Below are 19,409 nucleotides of genomic sequence, written 5' to 3'. Positions count from 1 at the left end.
AAAAAAGCTAAGTAATCATCAAATGGTATTCTGTTGACACTATCGCTTACTGCTGGGCCTGAGAGTAAACCCCACAATACTTTTATGGGTCCTCAATTTCCTTCTTCTATTTCCCCTGGCAGCCACAGATCTAAATGGTGCATTGATACAGATCAGATTCATTCATTCATTTATATATAAAATACATACTTCCTGAGCACTTACCCACATTCTGGCTCTGTGCTGGTGTTATAATGGTAAACCAGACATGGCCTCCAGGTGACATTCAGTCCAGTGCAAGAGACAGATGAAGAGACAGCCTTGGGATAAATTCCATGGGGCAGGTTGCTATGGAAATATATAGATTAAGGTCTCAGAGGATTTAACATCTAAGCCAACATATCTCTTAGAACATAAAATATAGGAGAATTGGAGGCAAGATATTGAGAATCATTCAACCCAAGTAGACATAGAAAGTAAAACCCGAGGAAGGATGAGTCCTCTAGTTAGTAATAAAAGAGGGAGATGAACAGAGGTTTGAGAACCAAAGCTTGAGGTAAACCTAGACAGAAGGTGGGAAGAAAATAAGCCATGGATTTTTAGTAACTGTAGTTTTGGCAAGCTATAAGGAGTCTCATTCTTCACATGGTAATAACAGTTTTCAGAATAAGGTACTTGATATTTCTACATTGACATAAATAATGGACTACAACTAAATATTCATAATGCTTTTGGATAAAATGAATTTTTTTTTACCCTAGATGAAATAGGGTAATATTTGTCTAAGAAACAAAGCAAAACATATCACCCTAAAATGACAGACTCAAGTGAGAAATGTATATTAATGTTGACTATTTTATTAATAAATGTAGCTGAGTATTCTATTCAGCATTGGTTCACAGAAACAAATCACTGGATGTGTCATTAGTTCACGAAACAGTACGGTTTACACACCTAAAAGAAGAAGTAAAATAATCTGTAGAAACAGTGAAATCTTTGGAGCTTTATGTGGGTTTTGGAATATTTATAGCAAAGCAAAATCCACATCATTTTCTCCTGCTAAATAAATAAAGAGAGAGAGAGAGAACAACAATATTCTTTTAAAGTAAAACAAGAAATCTTTCATGTAAAGATTGATTTCTTATTGTATATTGGGCCCCTTTCTCCCTTGTAAAAATTTCCCTTGTGCATTCTCATAATTGAAAGCCCTCTGCTTAAGGAAGTTGGGGAATGAAAACCCTTCAATGAAAGAGCCTCATTGCTTTGGAGAGTGGTATATAGATTTTAAATGGCAATATTCCAAGCCCATTTTTTATGTCTACTGCTTAATTGTGTGATTATATGATTTCTCCCTGAATAAACCTTGTTTTGATGAGAGATTAAGTCTGAACACCTGCAAGTTGCCTCATCCCCCTTCTCAGCTCCCATCTTTATCACCTGTTTGGAGAATGTGTCAACTTTCCTTAATTGAGAAGTAATTTTCAGTTACTGAAATCCGTTTTATATTCTAAAGCCTCTTCAATATGTACAACTTTCCCCTAGGGGGCTGTTTTACTTGGAGGCATCTTACGTTTAGATTTAAGTTCTAATAAAACTACGTATGTTTTCAGAAACATAGCTTAGAGCTTTCTTTTTTTTCTGTTTTAAAATACCAGAAGCATAACAGTAAAGAACAGTTGAAGCTAGGCCTATGAAATACGAGAAACTACTTATTTGCAATTCCCTTAACATGTCATTTGGAGTTTTAAAGATACCATTGTAGTACAAATAAAAAATATTACAGAGAGATATTTGCTCTAAAGAAAACAAAAATAAGCAGTAGATTGAGCATCTGTTTTTATTTATAAAATGCTGTGCTATTTAATAACGCAAGCAGTTTAAATAACACTAAATATGCATCTGTGTTTTCCCCGGGATGCGAAATAGTAAGTTTTAAAGTCACCTTTCTACTAGTGATGTTTCAGTTCGTATAACTTCCAGATGGCTCTGTTTTTCATCTTGACTTGTCTTTACCTGCATTCCAATTACATTTTTCCATTCAGAAATGCAGAGCGTTCTCTTAATTTATTAAGTCAACCCCTGCTTTTCACTTGGATGAATGAAGTTTCTGAATATACCAAAGCAAATCTCTTGATTTTTAGTTCTTATTTTCATTTGCGCCCTTATTTTTATCATACCCTTTCTTACTCTGTTCCTTTTCTTTTTTCTTTCCTTTTTTAGCTTCATCAGTTTAATACCTAATTTATTTGTATAAGTATATTATTTCTCTCTGAATAAACCTCTTTCTTTTTTTAAAAATGCAGTGAAGACTTTAAATATACCTCTGATTACCACATTACCACCATCTCACGTATTCTGCAGTGCTTTCATTGTTTTGTTCTACACACTTTATAAGTTACAATTTGATTTCCTTGTGTAACTTAGGAGCACTTTTTTAAAAAAAAAGTTTCCAAAAAAAAGAGAGTTTTTTTTCCTGTTTTAACTGTTTTTCTTATTGATTTCTAAGAAATCAACACATTTCATTACATTATAGTCAGAGATTGTAGATTATATAATATGAATTCTTTAAAAATTATTGAGATCCAGTATTTACTCAATGTGAAGTTGCTATTTCTTGAATACCGGTGTCTACATATACCTGTAAAACCAAGCTTATCAAATGGATTGTTCATATTCATAACCTTAAAAATGTTTTGTCTGCTTGATCTTGTTACTTTTTCATGGTACGTTAAAATCTCTCCATGTTATTGTGAATTTGTCTATCTATCCTTCTAATTCTGTTAGTTTTTGTTTTTTGTATTTCAAGATTCTGATGGTAGGGGCATACTAGCTGAAAATTTGTACATCTATTCTCTTGTTAAATTATTCTTTTTATCTTTATATAATCGATCCCTCTATGCTACTTATTATTTTTATCAATTTTAGTTCATCTATTATTAATATTGATACACCAATTTTCCCTTGGTAAGTGTTTGCTTAAGTATGTATTTTTCATGCTTTTATTTTGCTCTTTTGGATGTATCTCCCAAAATTGGAAGACAGAGAGATGCATTGTATTTCTGCTCCAATCTTTTACTCTCTGTCATTAGATATGAATATTCCTTTCACATTTACTGCAATCAGAATATTGGGCTAACTTGACCGTCTTAATTGATCATCATCTTTTTTAGCCTGCTCTTTTTAAAGTTTTCTCTCACTTTCTTTTCTCATTATTTGGGTTAGTGAAACATTTTTTTATTCCCCTTTCTTTTATTTACTGATTTGGAAGCTTATTATTATATTTTTCTCATTATTTGAAACAACACATTTTTCTAACAAAGTCAAAAAGTATTTAATTTGTCTGTCCTCCTGGTCAAAATCAGGACCTTGACATATGTTAAAAACTCATTGACTACCTCTCCATTTTGCACAGCCAATAGTTTATTAAATTCACCATAATTTTATCAACTTCTATACTCACTGTTGTTCTTTGCATCCCACCCTTAATCTGGGCTCTTTTTCTTTCTTGCTGAGGAATATTCTGTAGAAGTTCCTTCAATGATTAACCACTTTTAGCGAGTGATTGTTTGATTTAGTGAATGATTGTTTGTTGGGGTATGGAATTCTAAGATATTTCTCCATAACACAAAGAAAATATAATTCTATTGTCTTCTTGGATTTATTGTGATGCCTTGATGTGGCATCTCTCTTTTCTACCCACTACTTTTTAAATTTTCTCTTTATTTTTGGTATTCAGTGTCCCTAGGATATATCTAGGTATAGATTGATTTTTTCCTTGGTGACACCTAGGATTGTTTTCATTCTACAACTGGAGGTCCAATTGAACATTTCAAATTTGAACTTCGAATTTTTTACCCCAAACCCACTTCACTCACTGTTGTCTCAGATTTAATTAATGGCAACTCAGCCCTTCCAATTGCTCAGACAAAGTTTTGAAGTTGTCCTTGCTTTATCTCTTTTCTCCCATACTCCACATTCCATCCATGAAGAAATTTGGCTCTACCTTAAAAATGTACCCAGAATCCAAGTACATGTTCACCATTCCCACTGTTGCCAACCTGGTCTAAGCCCCTGTCACTTCTTGTCTGGCGTATTCTTGTAGTCTCTCCTGGTCTCTCTGCTTCCAACCTTGTCTCTTCTATCCTCTACTCAGAAGCCGTAGTGATCTTAATATATAAGGCAGATCATGTCATTCCTTTGCTCAAAACTGTCATTGCTTCCTCATCTCACTTATAGTAAAAGCCAAAGTCTTTATGGTCAACTGCAAGGTCCTATATGGCTTACAGTCCCCTTCTCACCTCCCCGTCCCTTACTGTCCTCCAACCACACTGGTCCCTTAGTGTTACTTGAACATACAGCATGCTCTTGTCTTCTGGCTTTGGGTGCCCTTTCTCCAGATAACCACATGGCTAACTCCATCATGTCCTTTGTTTCTGTGCTCAATGATTACCTTTTTGGTGAGGACTACTATGACCATCACATGCTAATCCATCGCTCTTACCCTTCCCCATTTATTTCATAGCACTTTTCATCTTCTAAATTGCTATAAAATTTATAGATTTATTATGTTCATTGCTTATTTTCTGTCCTTTCCTTAAAATGTAAGTTCTCTGAATGCATATATTTTTACTTTTTGTTTAATTCTATATCTTAAATACCTAGAACAGAGCCTGGTACAAAGGAGCTGCATAATAAATACTTGTTGGATGACTAATGAACCAATAAATGAATTCTTATTTATATGGAACTATCACATGGATAGATAGATAGATCTTATGTATTTTCACAGAATAGGAATACAATACAATATAGTTACAACCCACATGCCCATTAACTGGTAAATAGATAAACAAACTTTGATATAGCCGTACAATGGAACCCTATTCAGAACAAAAGGGAACAGAATACCGATACATACAACAACATGGATGAATATCAAAAACATTAAGTGAAAAAAGCCAGATATAAAAAACTGCATATGCTGTTATTCCATTAATATGAAATTTTAGAAGAGTCTAAACTATGGAGATGGAAAGCTGGTCAGTAGTTGCCTGATGCCAGCGAGGAGGACCAGGATTAACTGCAGGACATGATGGAACTCTTCAGGATTCTCCAAGTTTTCTAAAACCTGACTGCAGAAGTGGTTGCACTACATATTTACTAAAACTCATTGAATTGTTTACTTAAAATGGGTAGAATTTAGGGTTTGTAAATTATTCCTCAAAAAGCTGTCAGCAATAAATAAAGAAATACAGTTAATACTAACTACATACTATCAGAATTTAATCTTTGATTTAGGAAGCCCTTCACAATCTTTTTTTTTTTTTTTTTTTTTTTTGCAGTACGCGGGCCTCTCACTGTTGTGGCCTCTCCCATTGCGGAGCACAGGCTCCGGACACACAGGCTCAGCGGCCATGGCTCACGGGCCCAGCCGCTCCGCGGCATGTGGGATCCTCCCGGACCGGGGCACGAACCCGTGTCCCCTGCATCGGCAGGCGGACTCTCAACCACTGCGCCACCAGGGAAGCCCGCCCTTCACAATCTTGAGTCATCTTCAGAATGAGTTGCTGACTCTCTATTGGAAAGATGTGGATTTAGCAATTAATAAAGTTCAGAGCCTTCCCTGTAGCAGCCCCCTGTTCATCCTTAACTCTTGGTGGAACAAACCTCTATCATAGTACTCACTGTTGTAGTCATTTACTTGTAAGCCAGAATAGCCACCCTCCACCATATATATATATATAGTGAAGTTCTCCGGGGTACGGTCTGTACCTCACTTATCCTCACACTAGAGGTGTGAGGCGAGATCCTCAGTTAATTCTAGCTAAACGACTAGAGGATGATTATTATTAATAGAATGGCATATAAAAGGAAATTTACAGTCACTGACACAAATTGATATCATCTTGCTATGAAGTCCGCATTATATCACCAAAATCATACATTTATTCCTAGCTGGATGTTTTTCATCCATGCTGCAAGTTGCTATAATTAAGGAAATCATGTAAATGTGATTTATCACACAATACGTATTGAGTGCCCTCTATGTGCCAGACACTATGTTAGGTTCTAGGGATAGATACGACGGTTAATAAAACAATAATTTGAGGCTTCCCTGGTGGCGCAGTGGTTGAGAGTCCGCCTGCCGATGCAGGGGCGCGGGTTCGTGCCCCGGTCCAGGAAGATTCCACATGCCGCGGAGCGCCTGGGCCCGTGAGCCATGGCCGCTGAGCTTGCGCGTCCAGAGCCTGTGCTCCACAACGGGAGAGGCCACACAGTGAGAGGCCCACGTACTGCAAAAAAAAAACAAAAAAACAATGATTTGGACCTTATTTTAAGCAATTACTTTCTGTAAATTGGGCACTAATTATTAAAAATGTCTGGAAGGAATGTTCTCTGTAGATTTCGGTTAGCAAATTAAAGATTATTCATTTTATAGCAGTTGTCAGAGTTTTCAATACTGTGGATGAGTAATTTGTTTTTCTTGTAAAACGAAGTGCAGCAAATTACACACTTTTTCTACTGGGGTGGGGGAAAGTTTCTGGAAAAGGAAATTCCAGCACCACCCCTCGAGGTCTTTATTTTCCAGAGTAAATCTTCTAACCATCCAGCTCAATCACTAAGTAAGCACACGTGTGAAACACCACGCCCTCTGCAGAGACTCACTCAGGGCAAAACAGGGGCAAGGTATTTTGTTAATCCTTTTAGCTTGAGCAAGCAGTAGAAGAAAAACTCAGGAAATAAATCATATAAAAATATGAGAACAATAGGAAAGAAAAGCCTGTCTTACAGGTTTGTTTCCTGTTCTAATACTTCTGGAATGTGGTTTTCTCTCCTACTGATGCTGAATATAACTAGAATGTCTAAAGTTGTAATTCTTCTCTTAACCAAAGTTCTCCTTTGTCTGTTTATATTATCGTGTTAAAGCTAAAATCTCTCAGCATTTGTCAAAATAAAAGGCATAGGAAGCATTTGGTGGCAATTCCTGTAGAGTAACGTTTTAAAAAGTAAACACTGGTTGCATATACAGAATTTCAACTGAAATCATAACATTCTATTTGCTTTTTGTAGTTCTGTGTGTCTAAATATGCTGACTTCCACAAAATGTAGCCAAGTTTTGGAGTAATGCAAAGTTTTTAAAAACTGGCAGATAGTCTAGTAAAAACCTACTTAAAAACTTTTGCACACCAGCTTTTAGTTTCTGAGTTATATATTCTTGTACGTGATTATTAGAACCTCTTGTGTTAAAAATAGCCTTCTAATTTAAAAAATTGACCTTTAGCACCTCCACCAGAGAAAGGGAGAAAAGACAGTTTTCTGCTCTTTAATAAGTCTGACAAGGGTAGGTAGAAGAAAATAAATGATTAAACTGATACTTTTAGATCATCTGTGAATTTCTATTGTTTCTTCTGACCATTGTATCTAGAAAACTAATACACTTTAAAAAAAATCCTATTTGGAAAGTTACTAAGTTTTAATTACTAAGTTTCATTTCCTTTCCACTAGGAGAAGGTTTTCTGTGACTGCAATTCCCATTACTCAGGCAAATGTCAGTAATTCACTAGATCTTCACGGCCAAGTCCAGGAATAAGGGTGCCAGTTAAGAGATCTTCATCTACCTGTACGTGGCCACCACCAGCCACTGTTGCTTCCTAGACCACCACTGCTCTGATCAACCATCTCATCTTCTGGTACTCTGCCTAACCCTTCTCTTCCTACCCCCTCACCCCCAAATGCTGGTGTTTCAAAATGCGGTCCTATGGGCTTCCCTGGTGGCGCAGTGGTTGAGAGTCCGCCTGCCAATGCAGGGGACACAGGTTCGTGCCCTGGTCTGGGAAGATCCCACGTGCCGCGGAGCGGCTGGGCCCGTGAGCCATGGCCGCTGAGCCTGCGCGTCCGGAGCCTGTGCTGCGCAATGGGAGAGGCCACAACAGTGAGAGGCCCGGGAACCGCAAAAAAAAAAAAAAAAAAAAAAAAAAAATGCGGTCCTCGCAGAGCCAGCAGCAGCCGGGAAACCAGACACCTAATGAGTATTCATGGCGTCCGTGCTTTGAGGGAGGAAGATCTCACTCTTTCTCCTACTCCAAGCTGAGATTTGGCCACTAGAAAAGACTGTCAGTGATCTAAGTTACAGGACTTGGTAATGGTGACTGTACTCATTGTAAACCATCTCTCTAGTCACCAAATTGTATGCCTACAATTTGGACTTTGACCTGGTAGGAAAGGACCTTTCCACAAATAGATTGCTAAAGTTTGGGTTTATGTCTGCTTTTAACTTTTATCTAATGGAACTAGTGATTTCCACTCATAAAAAGTGCAAGTGTCACTTTGGGTACCCCAGATGGATGAATTTAATAACTCCTACAAGCCAGTGAAACCTGTGTTATAGGGTAAAATGCTTGAAAACCTCAAGAAGTACCACCTCTTTGTCAAAAGGCAAACCAGTTTCCGGGAGGGGAAATTCGCTCTAACTAATCCACCCAATTTAATTCTTTCCGGAAGTAAAGGAATAAATCACAGAAGGTCTTTCAGGGGTTCAAAAATATTTAGACCGGGTAATGGAAAAAATCAGAAGATGCTGTCAGTCTATATTTTTAGGAAGGTTTAACATCAACTGTTTCTCACAATCAGTCATGGTATGATTTGATGACAGCATATTAAAAAACATGAAAGTGGTGCTACGCTGAAGCCTGCTCATAGAGGCCCGTTGTTAAATTTCCAGAAACTTGGCAAACCAGTTGACATAAATTTTGCGAGCCAGCTGACCACTCATTGAATTGGTCGTTGTAGAAGTACTTATATCATAGAAAACAGCAAACACAAATCACACATCAGTCTTGTCCCCACCCCCAGATCAAACCAGTTGTTGAGCATTTACCAGGATATCACTGGATGAGAGATTGGTCTAGAGATACAGACTGAAGAACAGGACCAATGCTGAAGAGTTATAAATAGATCATTTCCTCAAAGTTAGATGTTGGCACTAATCTTCTTTAGCAATTTTATAAATTCTCTGGAAAGAGGTAACACAGAGAAACATCCGTTTTTTTCAGATGACATTAAACATTCCCACCTTTAAACTATAAACTTGAGGGGTTAACATGCAGAGCTCTTAGTAAAACTGTGAGTTGGCTGAATAATAGCAGATGAGCTGTAATGAGGCAAGAAAAGGGCAATTTGGGGGGAAATTATCTTTTTTTTAAATAAATTTGTTTATTTATATTTGGTTGTGCTGGGTCTTCGTCAGTGTGTGCAGGCTTTCTTTAGTTGAGGCGAGCGGGGGCTACTTTTCATTGTGCGCGTGTTTCTCATTGTGGTGGCTTCTCTTGCTGTGGAGCACAGGCTCTAGGCGCATGGGCTTCAGTAGTTGTGGTGCGTGGGCTCAGTAGTTGTGGCACATGGGCTTAGTTGCTGCGCGGCATGTGGGATCTTCCCGGACCAGGGCTTGAACCCGTGTCCCCTGCATTGGCAGGCGGACTCTCAACCACTGCGCCACCAGGGAAGCCCCTGGCGGGGGGGAAATTATTTTAACATACGCTTGTTAGATGATAAATTCTAACCTTTATGTTATGACCTATAAATGGAATTTAGGGATTTCTGTAGACTTTTTCTATGTTCATTAATATAATTTGTTAGCTGTGATGAAAAGGCTGTTAAAACACCAGTCCTCATCGGAAGCACTGGAAACAAAATAGAATAAACTGTGCCACCCTTATAATGGAACTTTAATGCCCACTTCCTGCAGTTTTGGTTGACATGCTTCAAGGATAATGTAATGGAACTGGAAAAATTTCAGAGGAAAGTGTGTAACCTGATCGGGGGATTATAAGAATCCCAGATGAGGCTAAGATTATATTAACTAGCAAATCATGAAAGGTTTTGAATAAGGTAAATATAGATGGATTTAGTAAATCCTGAAAGACTAGAGCTATAGAGTACCCCTTTGATGTTTGAAATATGAATTTGCAGAAGAAATAAAAAGAAACACATTATTGTTTCTCAAGTAAAAGATGTATTGATAGCAAAAATGACATTGTACGTCAAAGTTTAGCTTTTGTTAATTTCAAAGAAAATCATTGTATTTACGTATTCTGATGTGCAAAATTTATGGTATATTTCCTCTAATCAATGACCTCCCTTATCCATCAGGCTCTATCAATGGAAAGAAGAGTGAAAATTTCCTCCTCTCAGTTTAGATTGAGAGAACACTCTACTTGGTCTTTTTTTTTTTTTTTTGGTTGTTGTTTTAAGACAATTTAAAGGAAGAAATAGAAGAGCCCTTATAATTGTTTACTCTCACTGCTGAACCCCCCAGGTAGAATGTGTTCCCAAACACAGCAGCTTTCCACTTTAAAAGGAAATTTAGTTAGGATTAATTTCATTGTCCTAATTAGAACTCATATCTTGGTTAATCCTCACTTTTGTTAAAAAATATCAGGGTTTCTTTGTGGAGGTGATCCTCCGGCTCTGCAGCACCAGCTCGGATAGACTGAGGTCTCTGTGGCTTTGGTGACCCTGCTTAAGCATTCCCACCCTGTCCCAGCTCTGCTCTCCGCATGCCTCCCACTGCAACCCCCATCACCTGACCTCAGGGCCTGGGGAGGGGGCAGTGCCCCAAGGCCAGGGGCTTTTGCTCAGCAGAGATGTCAGGCTTCCTGGGGGCATCAGTTTTGTTTGTTTGTTTGTTTGTTTTTCATCTTTATTGGAGTATAATTGCTTTACAATGGTGTGTGAGTTTCTGCTTTATAACAAAGTGAATCAGTTATACATATACATATGTTCCATAAAAAGAAACGAAATTGAGTTATTTGTAGTGAGGTGGATGGACCTAGAGTCTGTCATACAGAGTGAAGTAAGTCAGAAAGAGAAAGACAAATACCGTATGGTAACACATATATATGGAATCTAAGAAAAAAAAATGTCCTGAAGAACCTACGGGTAAGACGGGAATAAAGACACAGACCTACTAGAGAATGGACTTGAGGATATGGGGAGGGGGAAGGGTAAGCTGTGACAAAGCGAGAGAGTGGCATGGACATATATACACTACCAAACGTAAAATAGATAGCTGGGGGCATCAGTTTTTGAACTCTGCCGGGGTTCAGATGACCTGGGACCAGGTGTCACCTAGAGATGCACCTCAACCTGTGCCTCAGGAAGGGCTAGGGATTTTGTAATTGTATTAACTTTACTCATTTAACTTGCTTGAGAAACTAACCAATTTTTACTTTGTGTCCAGAATGATGTGTGTAGGAGAGTGAGCCGTAATGCTCCCAAAGTGCCTTGCTTTTCTCTGATATAAATATATTTATAAAGACCTGGTCCAGGGGCTTCCCTGGTGGCATATTGGTTGAGAATCTGCTTGCCAATGCAGGGGACACGGGTTCGAGCCCTGGTCTGGGAAGATCCCACATACCGCGGAGCAACTGGTCCCATGAGCCACAACTGCTGAGCCTGCGCGTCTGGAGCCTGTGCTCCGCAACAAGAGAGGCCGCCATAGTGAGAGGCCTGCGCACTGGGATGAAGAGTGGCCCCTGCTCGCCGCAACTAGAGAAAGCCCTCGCACAGAAATGAAACCCAACACAGCCAAAAATAAATATAAATAAATAAATTTATAAAAAAAAAAAGACCTGGTCCGGTGGATTCCTGCGTGTGTTTGCCACAGCAAGGTTTTAGGGACTTGGCTTGTATGTAGTGGGGATACAGTCTGAAAATGGGTTCCCTTCCTGTGAAGATGGGAAAGGAGCTTGAGGTGGAGCTCTGAGCAGCGGGGTTAAGCCAAACCCCTGAAGTGGCCATTTCCTCGTCACCCCACTCCTCTCAGGTCCTTAGAAGGACGTCCAGTTTTCCAAAGCCCTATGCCTCCAAGCCTGGTCTCATTTGAGTCCCTGCGAGGCTCATGTGTGTACCCCATTAACACCCCAGTGATCTGAAGATTCTATGTAATTGTTTTATGTATACATGTGAATACATAGATACCAACATTTTAAATAATTTGATAAGGTCTTTGTAGCCACTCAAAAAAAAAAAATCAGTGTTTCTTAAGAGTGAATTAGTCAAAAGGAAGTAGATAATTGATCACACTATTCTAGGGAAAAAGTTTTCCCCACAGTAGAGGGTGGACTATTTGGGTGTGAAAAAAAGAGGGCAACTTAAATGATGAAACAGACAAGCAAATGTCTTTCAAAAAACAAAGCAAAGCTCTATGTGATCTTTTTTTTTTTTTTAACATCTTTATTGGAGTATAAGTGCTTTACAATGGTGTGTTAGTTTCTGCTTTATAACAAAGTGAATCAGCTATACGTATATATATGTCCCCGTATCTCCTCCCTCTTGCGTCTCCCTCCCACCCTCCCTATCCCACCCCTCTAGGTGGTCACAAAGCACCGAGCTGATCTCCCTGTGCTATGCGGCTGCTTCCCACTAGCCATCTATTTTACATTTGGTAGTGTATATATGTCCATGCCACTCTCTCACTTCGTCCCAGCTTACCCTTCCCCCTCCCCGTGTCCTCAAGTCCATTCTCTACATTTGCATCTTCATTCCTGTCCTGCGCCTAGGTTCTTCAGAACCTTTTTTTTTTTTTAGATTCCATATGTATGTGTTAGCATACGGTATTTGTTTTTCTCTTTCTGACTTACTTCACTCTGTATGACAGACTCTAGGTCCATCCACCTCACTACAGATAACTCAATTTTGTTTCTTTTTATGGCTAATATTCCATTGTATATATGTACCACATCTTTTTAAAAAATTAATTTATTTAATTTATTTATTTTTGGCTGCGTTGGGTCTTTGTTGCTGCGCCTGGGCTTGCTCTAGTTGTGACGAGTAGGGGCTACTCTTCGTTGCGGTGCGCGGGCCTCTCATTGCGGTGGCTTCTCTTGTTGTGGAGCACAGGCTCTAGGTGCGCAGGCTTCAGTAGTTGTGGCATGCAGGCTCAGTAGTTGTGGCTGAAGGGTTCTAGAGCACAGGCACAGTAGTTGTGGCGCGCGGGCTTAGTTGCTCCGAGGCATGTAGGATCTTCCCGGACCAGGGATCCTGCATTGGCAGGCGGAGTCTTAACCACTGCGCCACCAGGGAAGCCCTGTACCACATCTTGTTTATTTCTCCATTGATGGACATTTAGGTTGCTTCCATGTCCTGGCTATTGTAAATAGTGCTGCAGTGAATATTGGGGTGCATGTATCTTTTCAAATTATGGTTTTCTCTGGATATATGCCCAGGACTGGGATTGCAGGATCATATGGTAGCTCTATTTTTAGTTTTTTAAAGAACCTCCATACCGTTCTCCTACTGGCTGCACCAATTTACATTCCCATCAACCGTGTAGGAGGGTTTTCTTTTCTCCACACCCTCTCAAGCACTTATTGTTTGTAGATTTTTTGATGATGGCCATTCTGACCGGTGTGAGGTGATACCTCATTGTAGTTTTGATTTGCATTTCTCTAATGATTATATACTATATAGATTTTTAATAGTTCAGAGTTGAATGTCTAGGATAACCTAAAAAGTGAAAGCTGTGGCAAGTGAGCATAGTTTTTTTAAAAATATACTGTTGGGGACGGATAAATTGGGAGATCGGGATTGACACATACACACTATTATATATAAAATAGATAACAAATGGGGACCTACTGTATAGCACAGGAAACTCTACTCAATACTAATGACCAATATGGGAAAAGAATCTAAGAAAGAGTGGATATATGCATATGTATAACTGATTCACTTTGCTGTACAGCAAAAACTAACACAACATTGTAAATCAACTATACTCCAATAAAAATAAATTTAAAAATTAAAAAATACTCTTTTTTGGGAATGCCCTGGCGGCCAGTGGTTAGGACTTGGTGCTCTCGCTGCCGGGGCCCTGGGTTCGATCCCATAAGCCTAATGGCCTGGCCAGAAACAAAAAAATACACTTAAAAAAATTTTTTTTTTTTTTTTTTAAGAAGATGTTGGGGGTAAGAGTTTAGTAATTTATTTTTGCTGTGTTGGGTCTTTGTTTCCATGCGAGGGCTTTCTCTAGTTGTGGCAAGCGGGGGCCTCTCACTATCGCGGCCTCTCTTGTAGCGGAGCACAGGCTCCAGACGCGCAGGCTCAGTAGTTGTGGCTTACGGGCCTAGTTGCTCCGCGGCATGTGGGATCCTCCCACACCAGGGCTCGAACCCGTGTCCCCTGTATTAGCAGGCAGATTCTCAACCACTGCGCCACCAGGGAAGCCCCCGCAAAAAACTTTTTAATGAAACATTTACATTCAGAAAAATGCACAAATCATAGTATACAATTCAATGAATTTTCTTAAAATGAGCCACATTTATGTAACCACCATCCAGTCTAACGCCATATCTATCTCCATCTATCGATCTATCTATAGAGTGATCGACAGATAGATGGAGATAGATATGGCATCTAGATTTCTCATCAACAGTATTTGTATTCATATTTTTAAGGAGTTTGCAGTTGAGATTTAATTACAGTAGGATTTAATTTAACTTTTATGGAATGTTAGCTTCTAAAATAAATTACTGTTGTTTTCACCTTTTGTATATTTTAAACACCTTATCACGCAGTTTGATAGTCTCACAGTGATTCTTCTGAATATAGGAGAGGTGAATTTCCCAGAGTCTAGGTGGTAGAGAGCAAGGTGTATACTTTGTTGATCTCACACATAGATCCATCATTCAGATTATTGTTCAACCTGATTGAGGCCACTGATACTGCTTTTTAAAATTCCACTTGTTAAAAGGAAGATAATTTTTAAAAGGAAAAAAAAATGCACACATATCAGCAAACAATGTGAGGAAGGAACTAGCTTTAACGAAACAAATTTTCTTAAATTAAGTACCGTGACTAAGTACTTTAATTCCTTTTCTTCCAGCCTTAAAGGATCATTTGACAGGGAACCTTTTAAATTAAACGGGAGTCACCCGTACTCTCTGCTACCCTGGGGGGTCGCGGGTCTCACAGCCCCCGCAGGCGCGGCTGGACCAGCCCGGGCCTCTCCCCTCCTCACTTCCTCGCCCCCCTCATTCCACCTCCCCCGTCGCCCACTCCCCCTCTCTCCTCCCCCGTGACCCTTGACCCCAGCTAATCTGCATAGAGGAATGACAGGCATCCGCTGGGCAGGATCCGCCGCGCCGGCTGCGGCCGGCCGGGCTGGGAGACCCGCGAAGGGGAGAAGGTGAGGGGACCCGGTGGGCAGCTCCGCACGGACCGGGAAATGAACGCTTGGGAATCTGTCTGCGAGCGGACCCATGATCCAAGGACCAAAAGAGCCGCGTGATCGCCCGACCTGGCCCTGCGACCCGAGACATGGGCCAGACCTCGGTCTCCACGCTGTCCCCGCAGCCCAGCAGCGGTGAGTCCGGGGCGCACGCTATGCGCTCCCGCCCCGCGGGTGCTGGGCTGGCTCGGGGCAGCCTGGGCGGTCGAGGGCTCCGCGGCGAGCCGGGCTCTGCCCGAACCCGCCAAGTCCCTCCGAGAAACCCGAGAGGTAGCGCTCCCCCAAACTCTTTGTCGTGGAAAAGTGGAATGCCTTTTGGGATCCAGCCGATTTTACCTTAAAGGCACAGGCTTCATTTTCTCTCCGAGATGCCTCGCTTTCGTGTTTCTCTGAATCTCTTCTGAGCCTGAAATTTACGAGAAACGCCATTGGCGTATTGCTTTGTTTTAAAAACGCGAAACTTAAAGAGCAAGATAAACTCGCCAACAGGTTTTTCTGTATTTACACTTGGCTTCCGAACAGACTAGAACTGAATTCTTTCAAGCTTGTCAACTGATTTATGGTTTGTGTTTCGGAGTAGAAGTGCTGTTTGCCTTCTTTTATCCTGGCAGAACGCTGAATACTTAATAACCAAGAGAAAAAAGCTTAATTGTTTCAAATGATACTTGTTTATTAGACACAAGCTATAAAATTTGGGGAAACGTTTCATGAACCCGGTTATTCAGGGCTAAAGATCATTTGATGGAAACGCGTGTAATGTTTCTGAGCTGTACTGCCCTGTTTTAAGTCTCTTTTTAACATTTTCTTAAAAAAAAAAAAAAGGAAGGAAGGTACATCTGGCGTTTCTCCAGTAGTGTAGGGATAAACAACTTTTTGGTGGCGATACTTGTGATTGGATAATGAAACATACTTAAAAGATACTATTTTGATATGTTTTTCCATCAAGAATTAAAAAACAAAACCTCAAAGGGGGCATTTACGTTATTCCTTGAGATATTTGATACACTCTTCAAATTGTGTAAACATCAACAGGATCTTGCTGAAAGGAAATGACAGGGCAGAGATGAAGGGTTCTTTTTGTTGTTGTTGTTGTTTTAATCAGCTCCAGGATGTCTCTAACTAGATAGCATTCTACCATTCCAGCCTCCCCCAGCATGGGTTTGTTTATATTGTAGAGCTTCACTCCCTGAAATATCATAAGCTTTGCTCCGGCTTATGTTAATGCCTCAGGAGAACCAGCCGTCTGCAAAGGAGAGGAATCAGAATCCAAAAAAGATCACACCTTCCCTTACTGTCATTGACAAGGTTGTACAGCGCTGCTGCCGAACTGAAGAGACTTAATGTTGATAGCTTTTTGGGAATTTGAGGGGGAGTGTTGATTAGGATCTTAATTTTAGTAAACTATTTTGTGCAATTAAGGCTTACTTTTCTTTGTCTTACTTTAAAGCAGTGTGACTTCTTTCATTTCAAGGAAGAGTTAGATTTTTAAATTTCGGCGCTGGCAAAGCATAGAGTTAGATCAGTACTCCAATACAACAGGTATAAAGTACTGCCCTGAATTTAGTTCTTTAGCCACAAAGTATTGTTAGGGTTAATATTAGAAAAGTGGATTTTGCATTTATAAAAATCAAAGAATGTTACATAAATGATGCCTAAGAAGCAAAGTAGAATCCTAAAATGTGACCTTCCTTCCTAACCCAGTACAGCAAAAAATACCCAGATTGCTGTAATTCCTAATATGTAATTCCTAATACAATGACTAATCATGTCAAGAGATTGGGCAGTTTATTTATAAGTAATTTAAACAAAAAGTTATGCTTGACCATGAAAGATATTTCAGAGAAATCTCTCATGGAATGGTGTTATACTTAAATTACAGGTCCTCCGTTTAGTTGATTAAAAGTTTGTGTATCTTGGAGTGACCAATTCAGACATCATGAGTAGAGGGGTTTTTTGGCTTTGTTTTGTTGGTTAAGGGATGATAGTTGCTATGACTGAAGTTTTTTAATGTTAAGAGCGGAGCAGTTTTCTCATGATATCCATTTATATCCTCTAAGTGTATTACTATCACTCCATTTCCCTGAAGTTTTGCCTTTAGATTCCAAATGAAAATGAAAAAACAACAAAAACAGAACATTTGGTTGCCATATCTTAAGTTTTATGTTCATGTTGGTGTTCTTCTCTGAGTCTGAGAATGTCAAACCCTCTACCCTTCCATGTATTTTGTTCACTCCTCGTTAGCTGTTTGCCACAGGCTTCACAAGTGGTGTGAAGATCTTTGTTCTGTGTGATCTCAGGCATCTATAGTTGTTTAAGTCTAGAGTGGCTGCTAGGAATTACAGTGGCGAAGAGGATTCCCGTCGTAAATGCTTAACGGGGAAAATCTGTTTGAGTCTAAGGAGTCAATAGCACAGAGTCTGATAGTTTATACTTGTTACTCAGTTTGGGCTTTTGTAAAAATCAGCACTATAGGCCACAAGTTAGCTTGCTTTTCTTTCTTGATTTCAGGCTCTTTTGAGCCTTTCAGCTTAGGGCTGCATCTAGGTTCTAAGAAGACCAAGTAATAATGATTTCTGAAAACGTGCAGTTAGAGTCATTCTTTCTTTCTTTTTTTTTGCGGTACGTGGGCCTCTCACTGTTGTGGCCTCTCCCGTTGCGGAGCACAGGCTCCGGACGCGCAGGCTCAGCGGCCATGGCTCACGGGCCCAGCCGCTCCGCGGCATGTGGGATCTTCCTGGACCAGGGCACGAACCCATGTCCCCTGCCTCGGCAGGCGGACTCTCAACCACTGCGCCACCAGGGAAGCCCATTATTTCTATTTTTTAAAACAGCTTCATTGACATATAATTAACATAACATAAAATTCACCCATCGAAAGTGTACGATTCGTTGTTTTTCAGTACATTCATTGTGTTCTGCAGCCATCGATCCTTGTTCCCATCCTTCTCAACCCCCGACTCCTAGCCCTAATTAACCACTAATCCACTTTCTGCTTCTGTAGGTTTGCTTATTCTGAAGAATTTGTATAAGTGGGATCATACAACACAACACGCCTTTTGTAACTGGCTTCTTTCACCTAGCATAATGTTTTCAAGGGTCATCCATGTTGTAGCATGTATCAGTACTTCATTTCTTATTATTGCCAAATAATATCCCACTGTATTAATATACCACATTTTATTTATCCATCCATCAGTTGATGGACATTTGGGTTATTTTTACCTCTTGACTCTCTGAACGGTGCTGCCATGAACTTCAGGTAAAAGTTTTTGTGAACATATGTTTTTATTTCTCTTGGGTATATATCTAGGAGTGGAATTCCTGGGTCATATGGTAACTCTATCTTTGTTATGTTATATTTTAAGGAACTGCCAGTTTTCCAAAGCGGCTGTACCATTTTACATTGCCTCCAGCAGTATATGAAGGTTCCAATTTCTCCACAGCCTCTTCAACACTTGTTACTGTCTTTTGATTATGGCTAATCTAGTAAGTGTGAAGTTGTATTTCATTGTGGTTTTGATTTGCATTTCCCTGATTACTTATGACATTGAGCATCTTTTCGTGTGCTTATTGGCCATTTGTATATCTTCTTTGGAGAAATGTCTATTCAGATCCTTTGCTTAATTTTAATTGGGTGATTTGACCTGCTATTATTGAGTTATAAGAGTTCTTTGTATACTGGATACAAGTCCCTTATCAGATATATGATTTGCAAATACTTTCTCCCATTTTCAGAGTTGTGTTTTCACTTTCTTGATACTATGATTTGCAACTGAAATTTTTTATTGTGTTCAGTTTATCTATTTTGTTGTTGTTGTTTGCACTTTTGGTCTCCTATCTAGGAAACCATAAACTAACCACTGTCAAGATTTACACATATGTTTCCTTCTAAGAGTTTTATAATTTTAGCTCTTACATTTAGGTCTGTGATACATTTTTTAATATTTATGTGTAGTGTGGTGTAGGGCTCCAGTTTCATTCTTTTGCATGTGGATATCCAATTGTCCAGGACCATTTTTCGAAAAGGTGATTCTTTCCCTGTTGAATTGTCTCGGTACCCTTGTCAAAAATCAGATGACCATATATGTCAAATTTATTCCTGAACTCTCAATTCTATCCCATTGATGTATATGTCTACTAATATGCTACACTGTCAAGATTACTGTAGCTTTGTACTAAGTTTTGAAATAGAAAAGTGTGA

The 19,409-nt window shown here is 39.5% G+C and overlaps 1 protein-coding gene across 8 annotated transcripts in view; it reads left to right on the top strand.

Moving 5' to 3' along the window:
* Positions 1-19,409, top strand: part of PHACTR2 (phosphatase and actin regulator 2) — a 188,550-nt gene that overhangs the window by 41,904 nt on the left and 127,237 nt on the right. For 4 of the 8 annotated variants that reach the window (XM_067701889.1, XM_067701891.1, XM_067701887.1 and 1 more), the window contains exon 1: positions 15,093-15,343. The exons of 1 other annotated variant lie outside the window; for it this stretch is intronic. In XM_067701889.1, coding sequence (XP_067557990.1) covers positions 15,298-15,343 — 46 coding nt within the window. In that variant the 5' untranslated portion in view covers positions 15,093-15,297. Of the gene's footprint in view, positions 1-15,086; positions 15,344-18,573; positions 18,695-19,409 lie in introns of those variants that run through there. 3 more of the 8 variants (XM_067701893.1, XM_067701892.1, XM_067701894.1) reach the window with 3 other exon arrangements.

This window comes from Pseudorca crassidens, chromosome 13 (assembly GCF_039906515.1).
Source record: "Pseudorca crassidens isolate mPseCra1 chromosome 13, mPseCra1.hap1, whole genome shotgun sequence".
NCBI classification, from domain to species: Eukaryota; Metazoa; Chordata; class Mammalia; order Artiodactyla; family Delphinidae; genus Pseudorca; species Pseudorca crassidens.
Note: the sequence above shows the minus strand (reverse complement) of the source record. Positions and strands in the feature narration are given on the sequence as shown.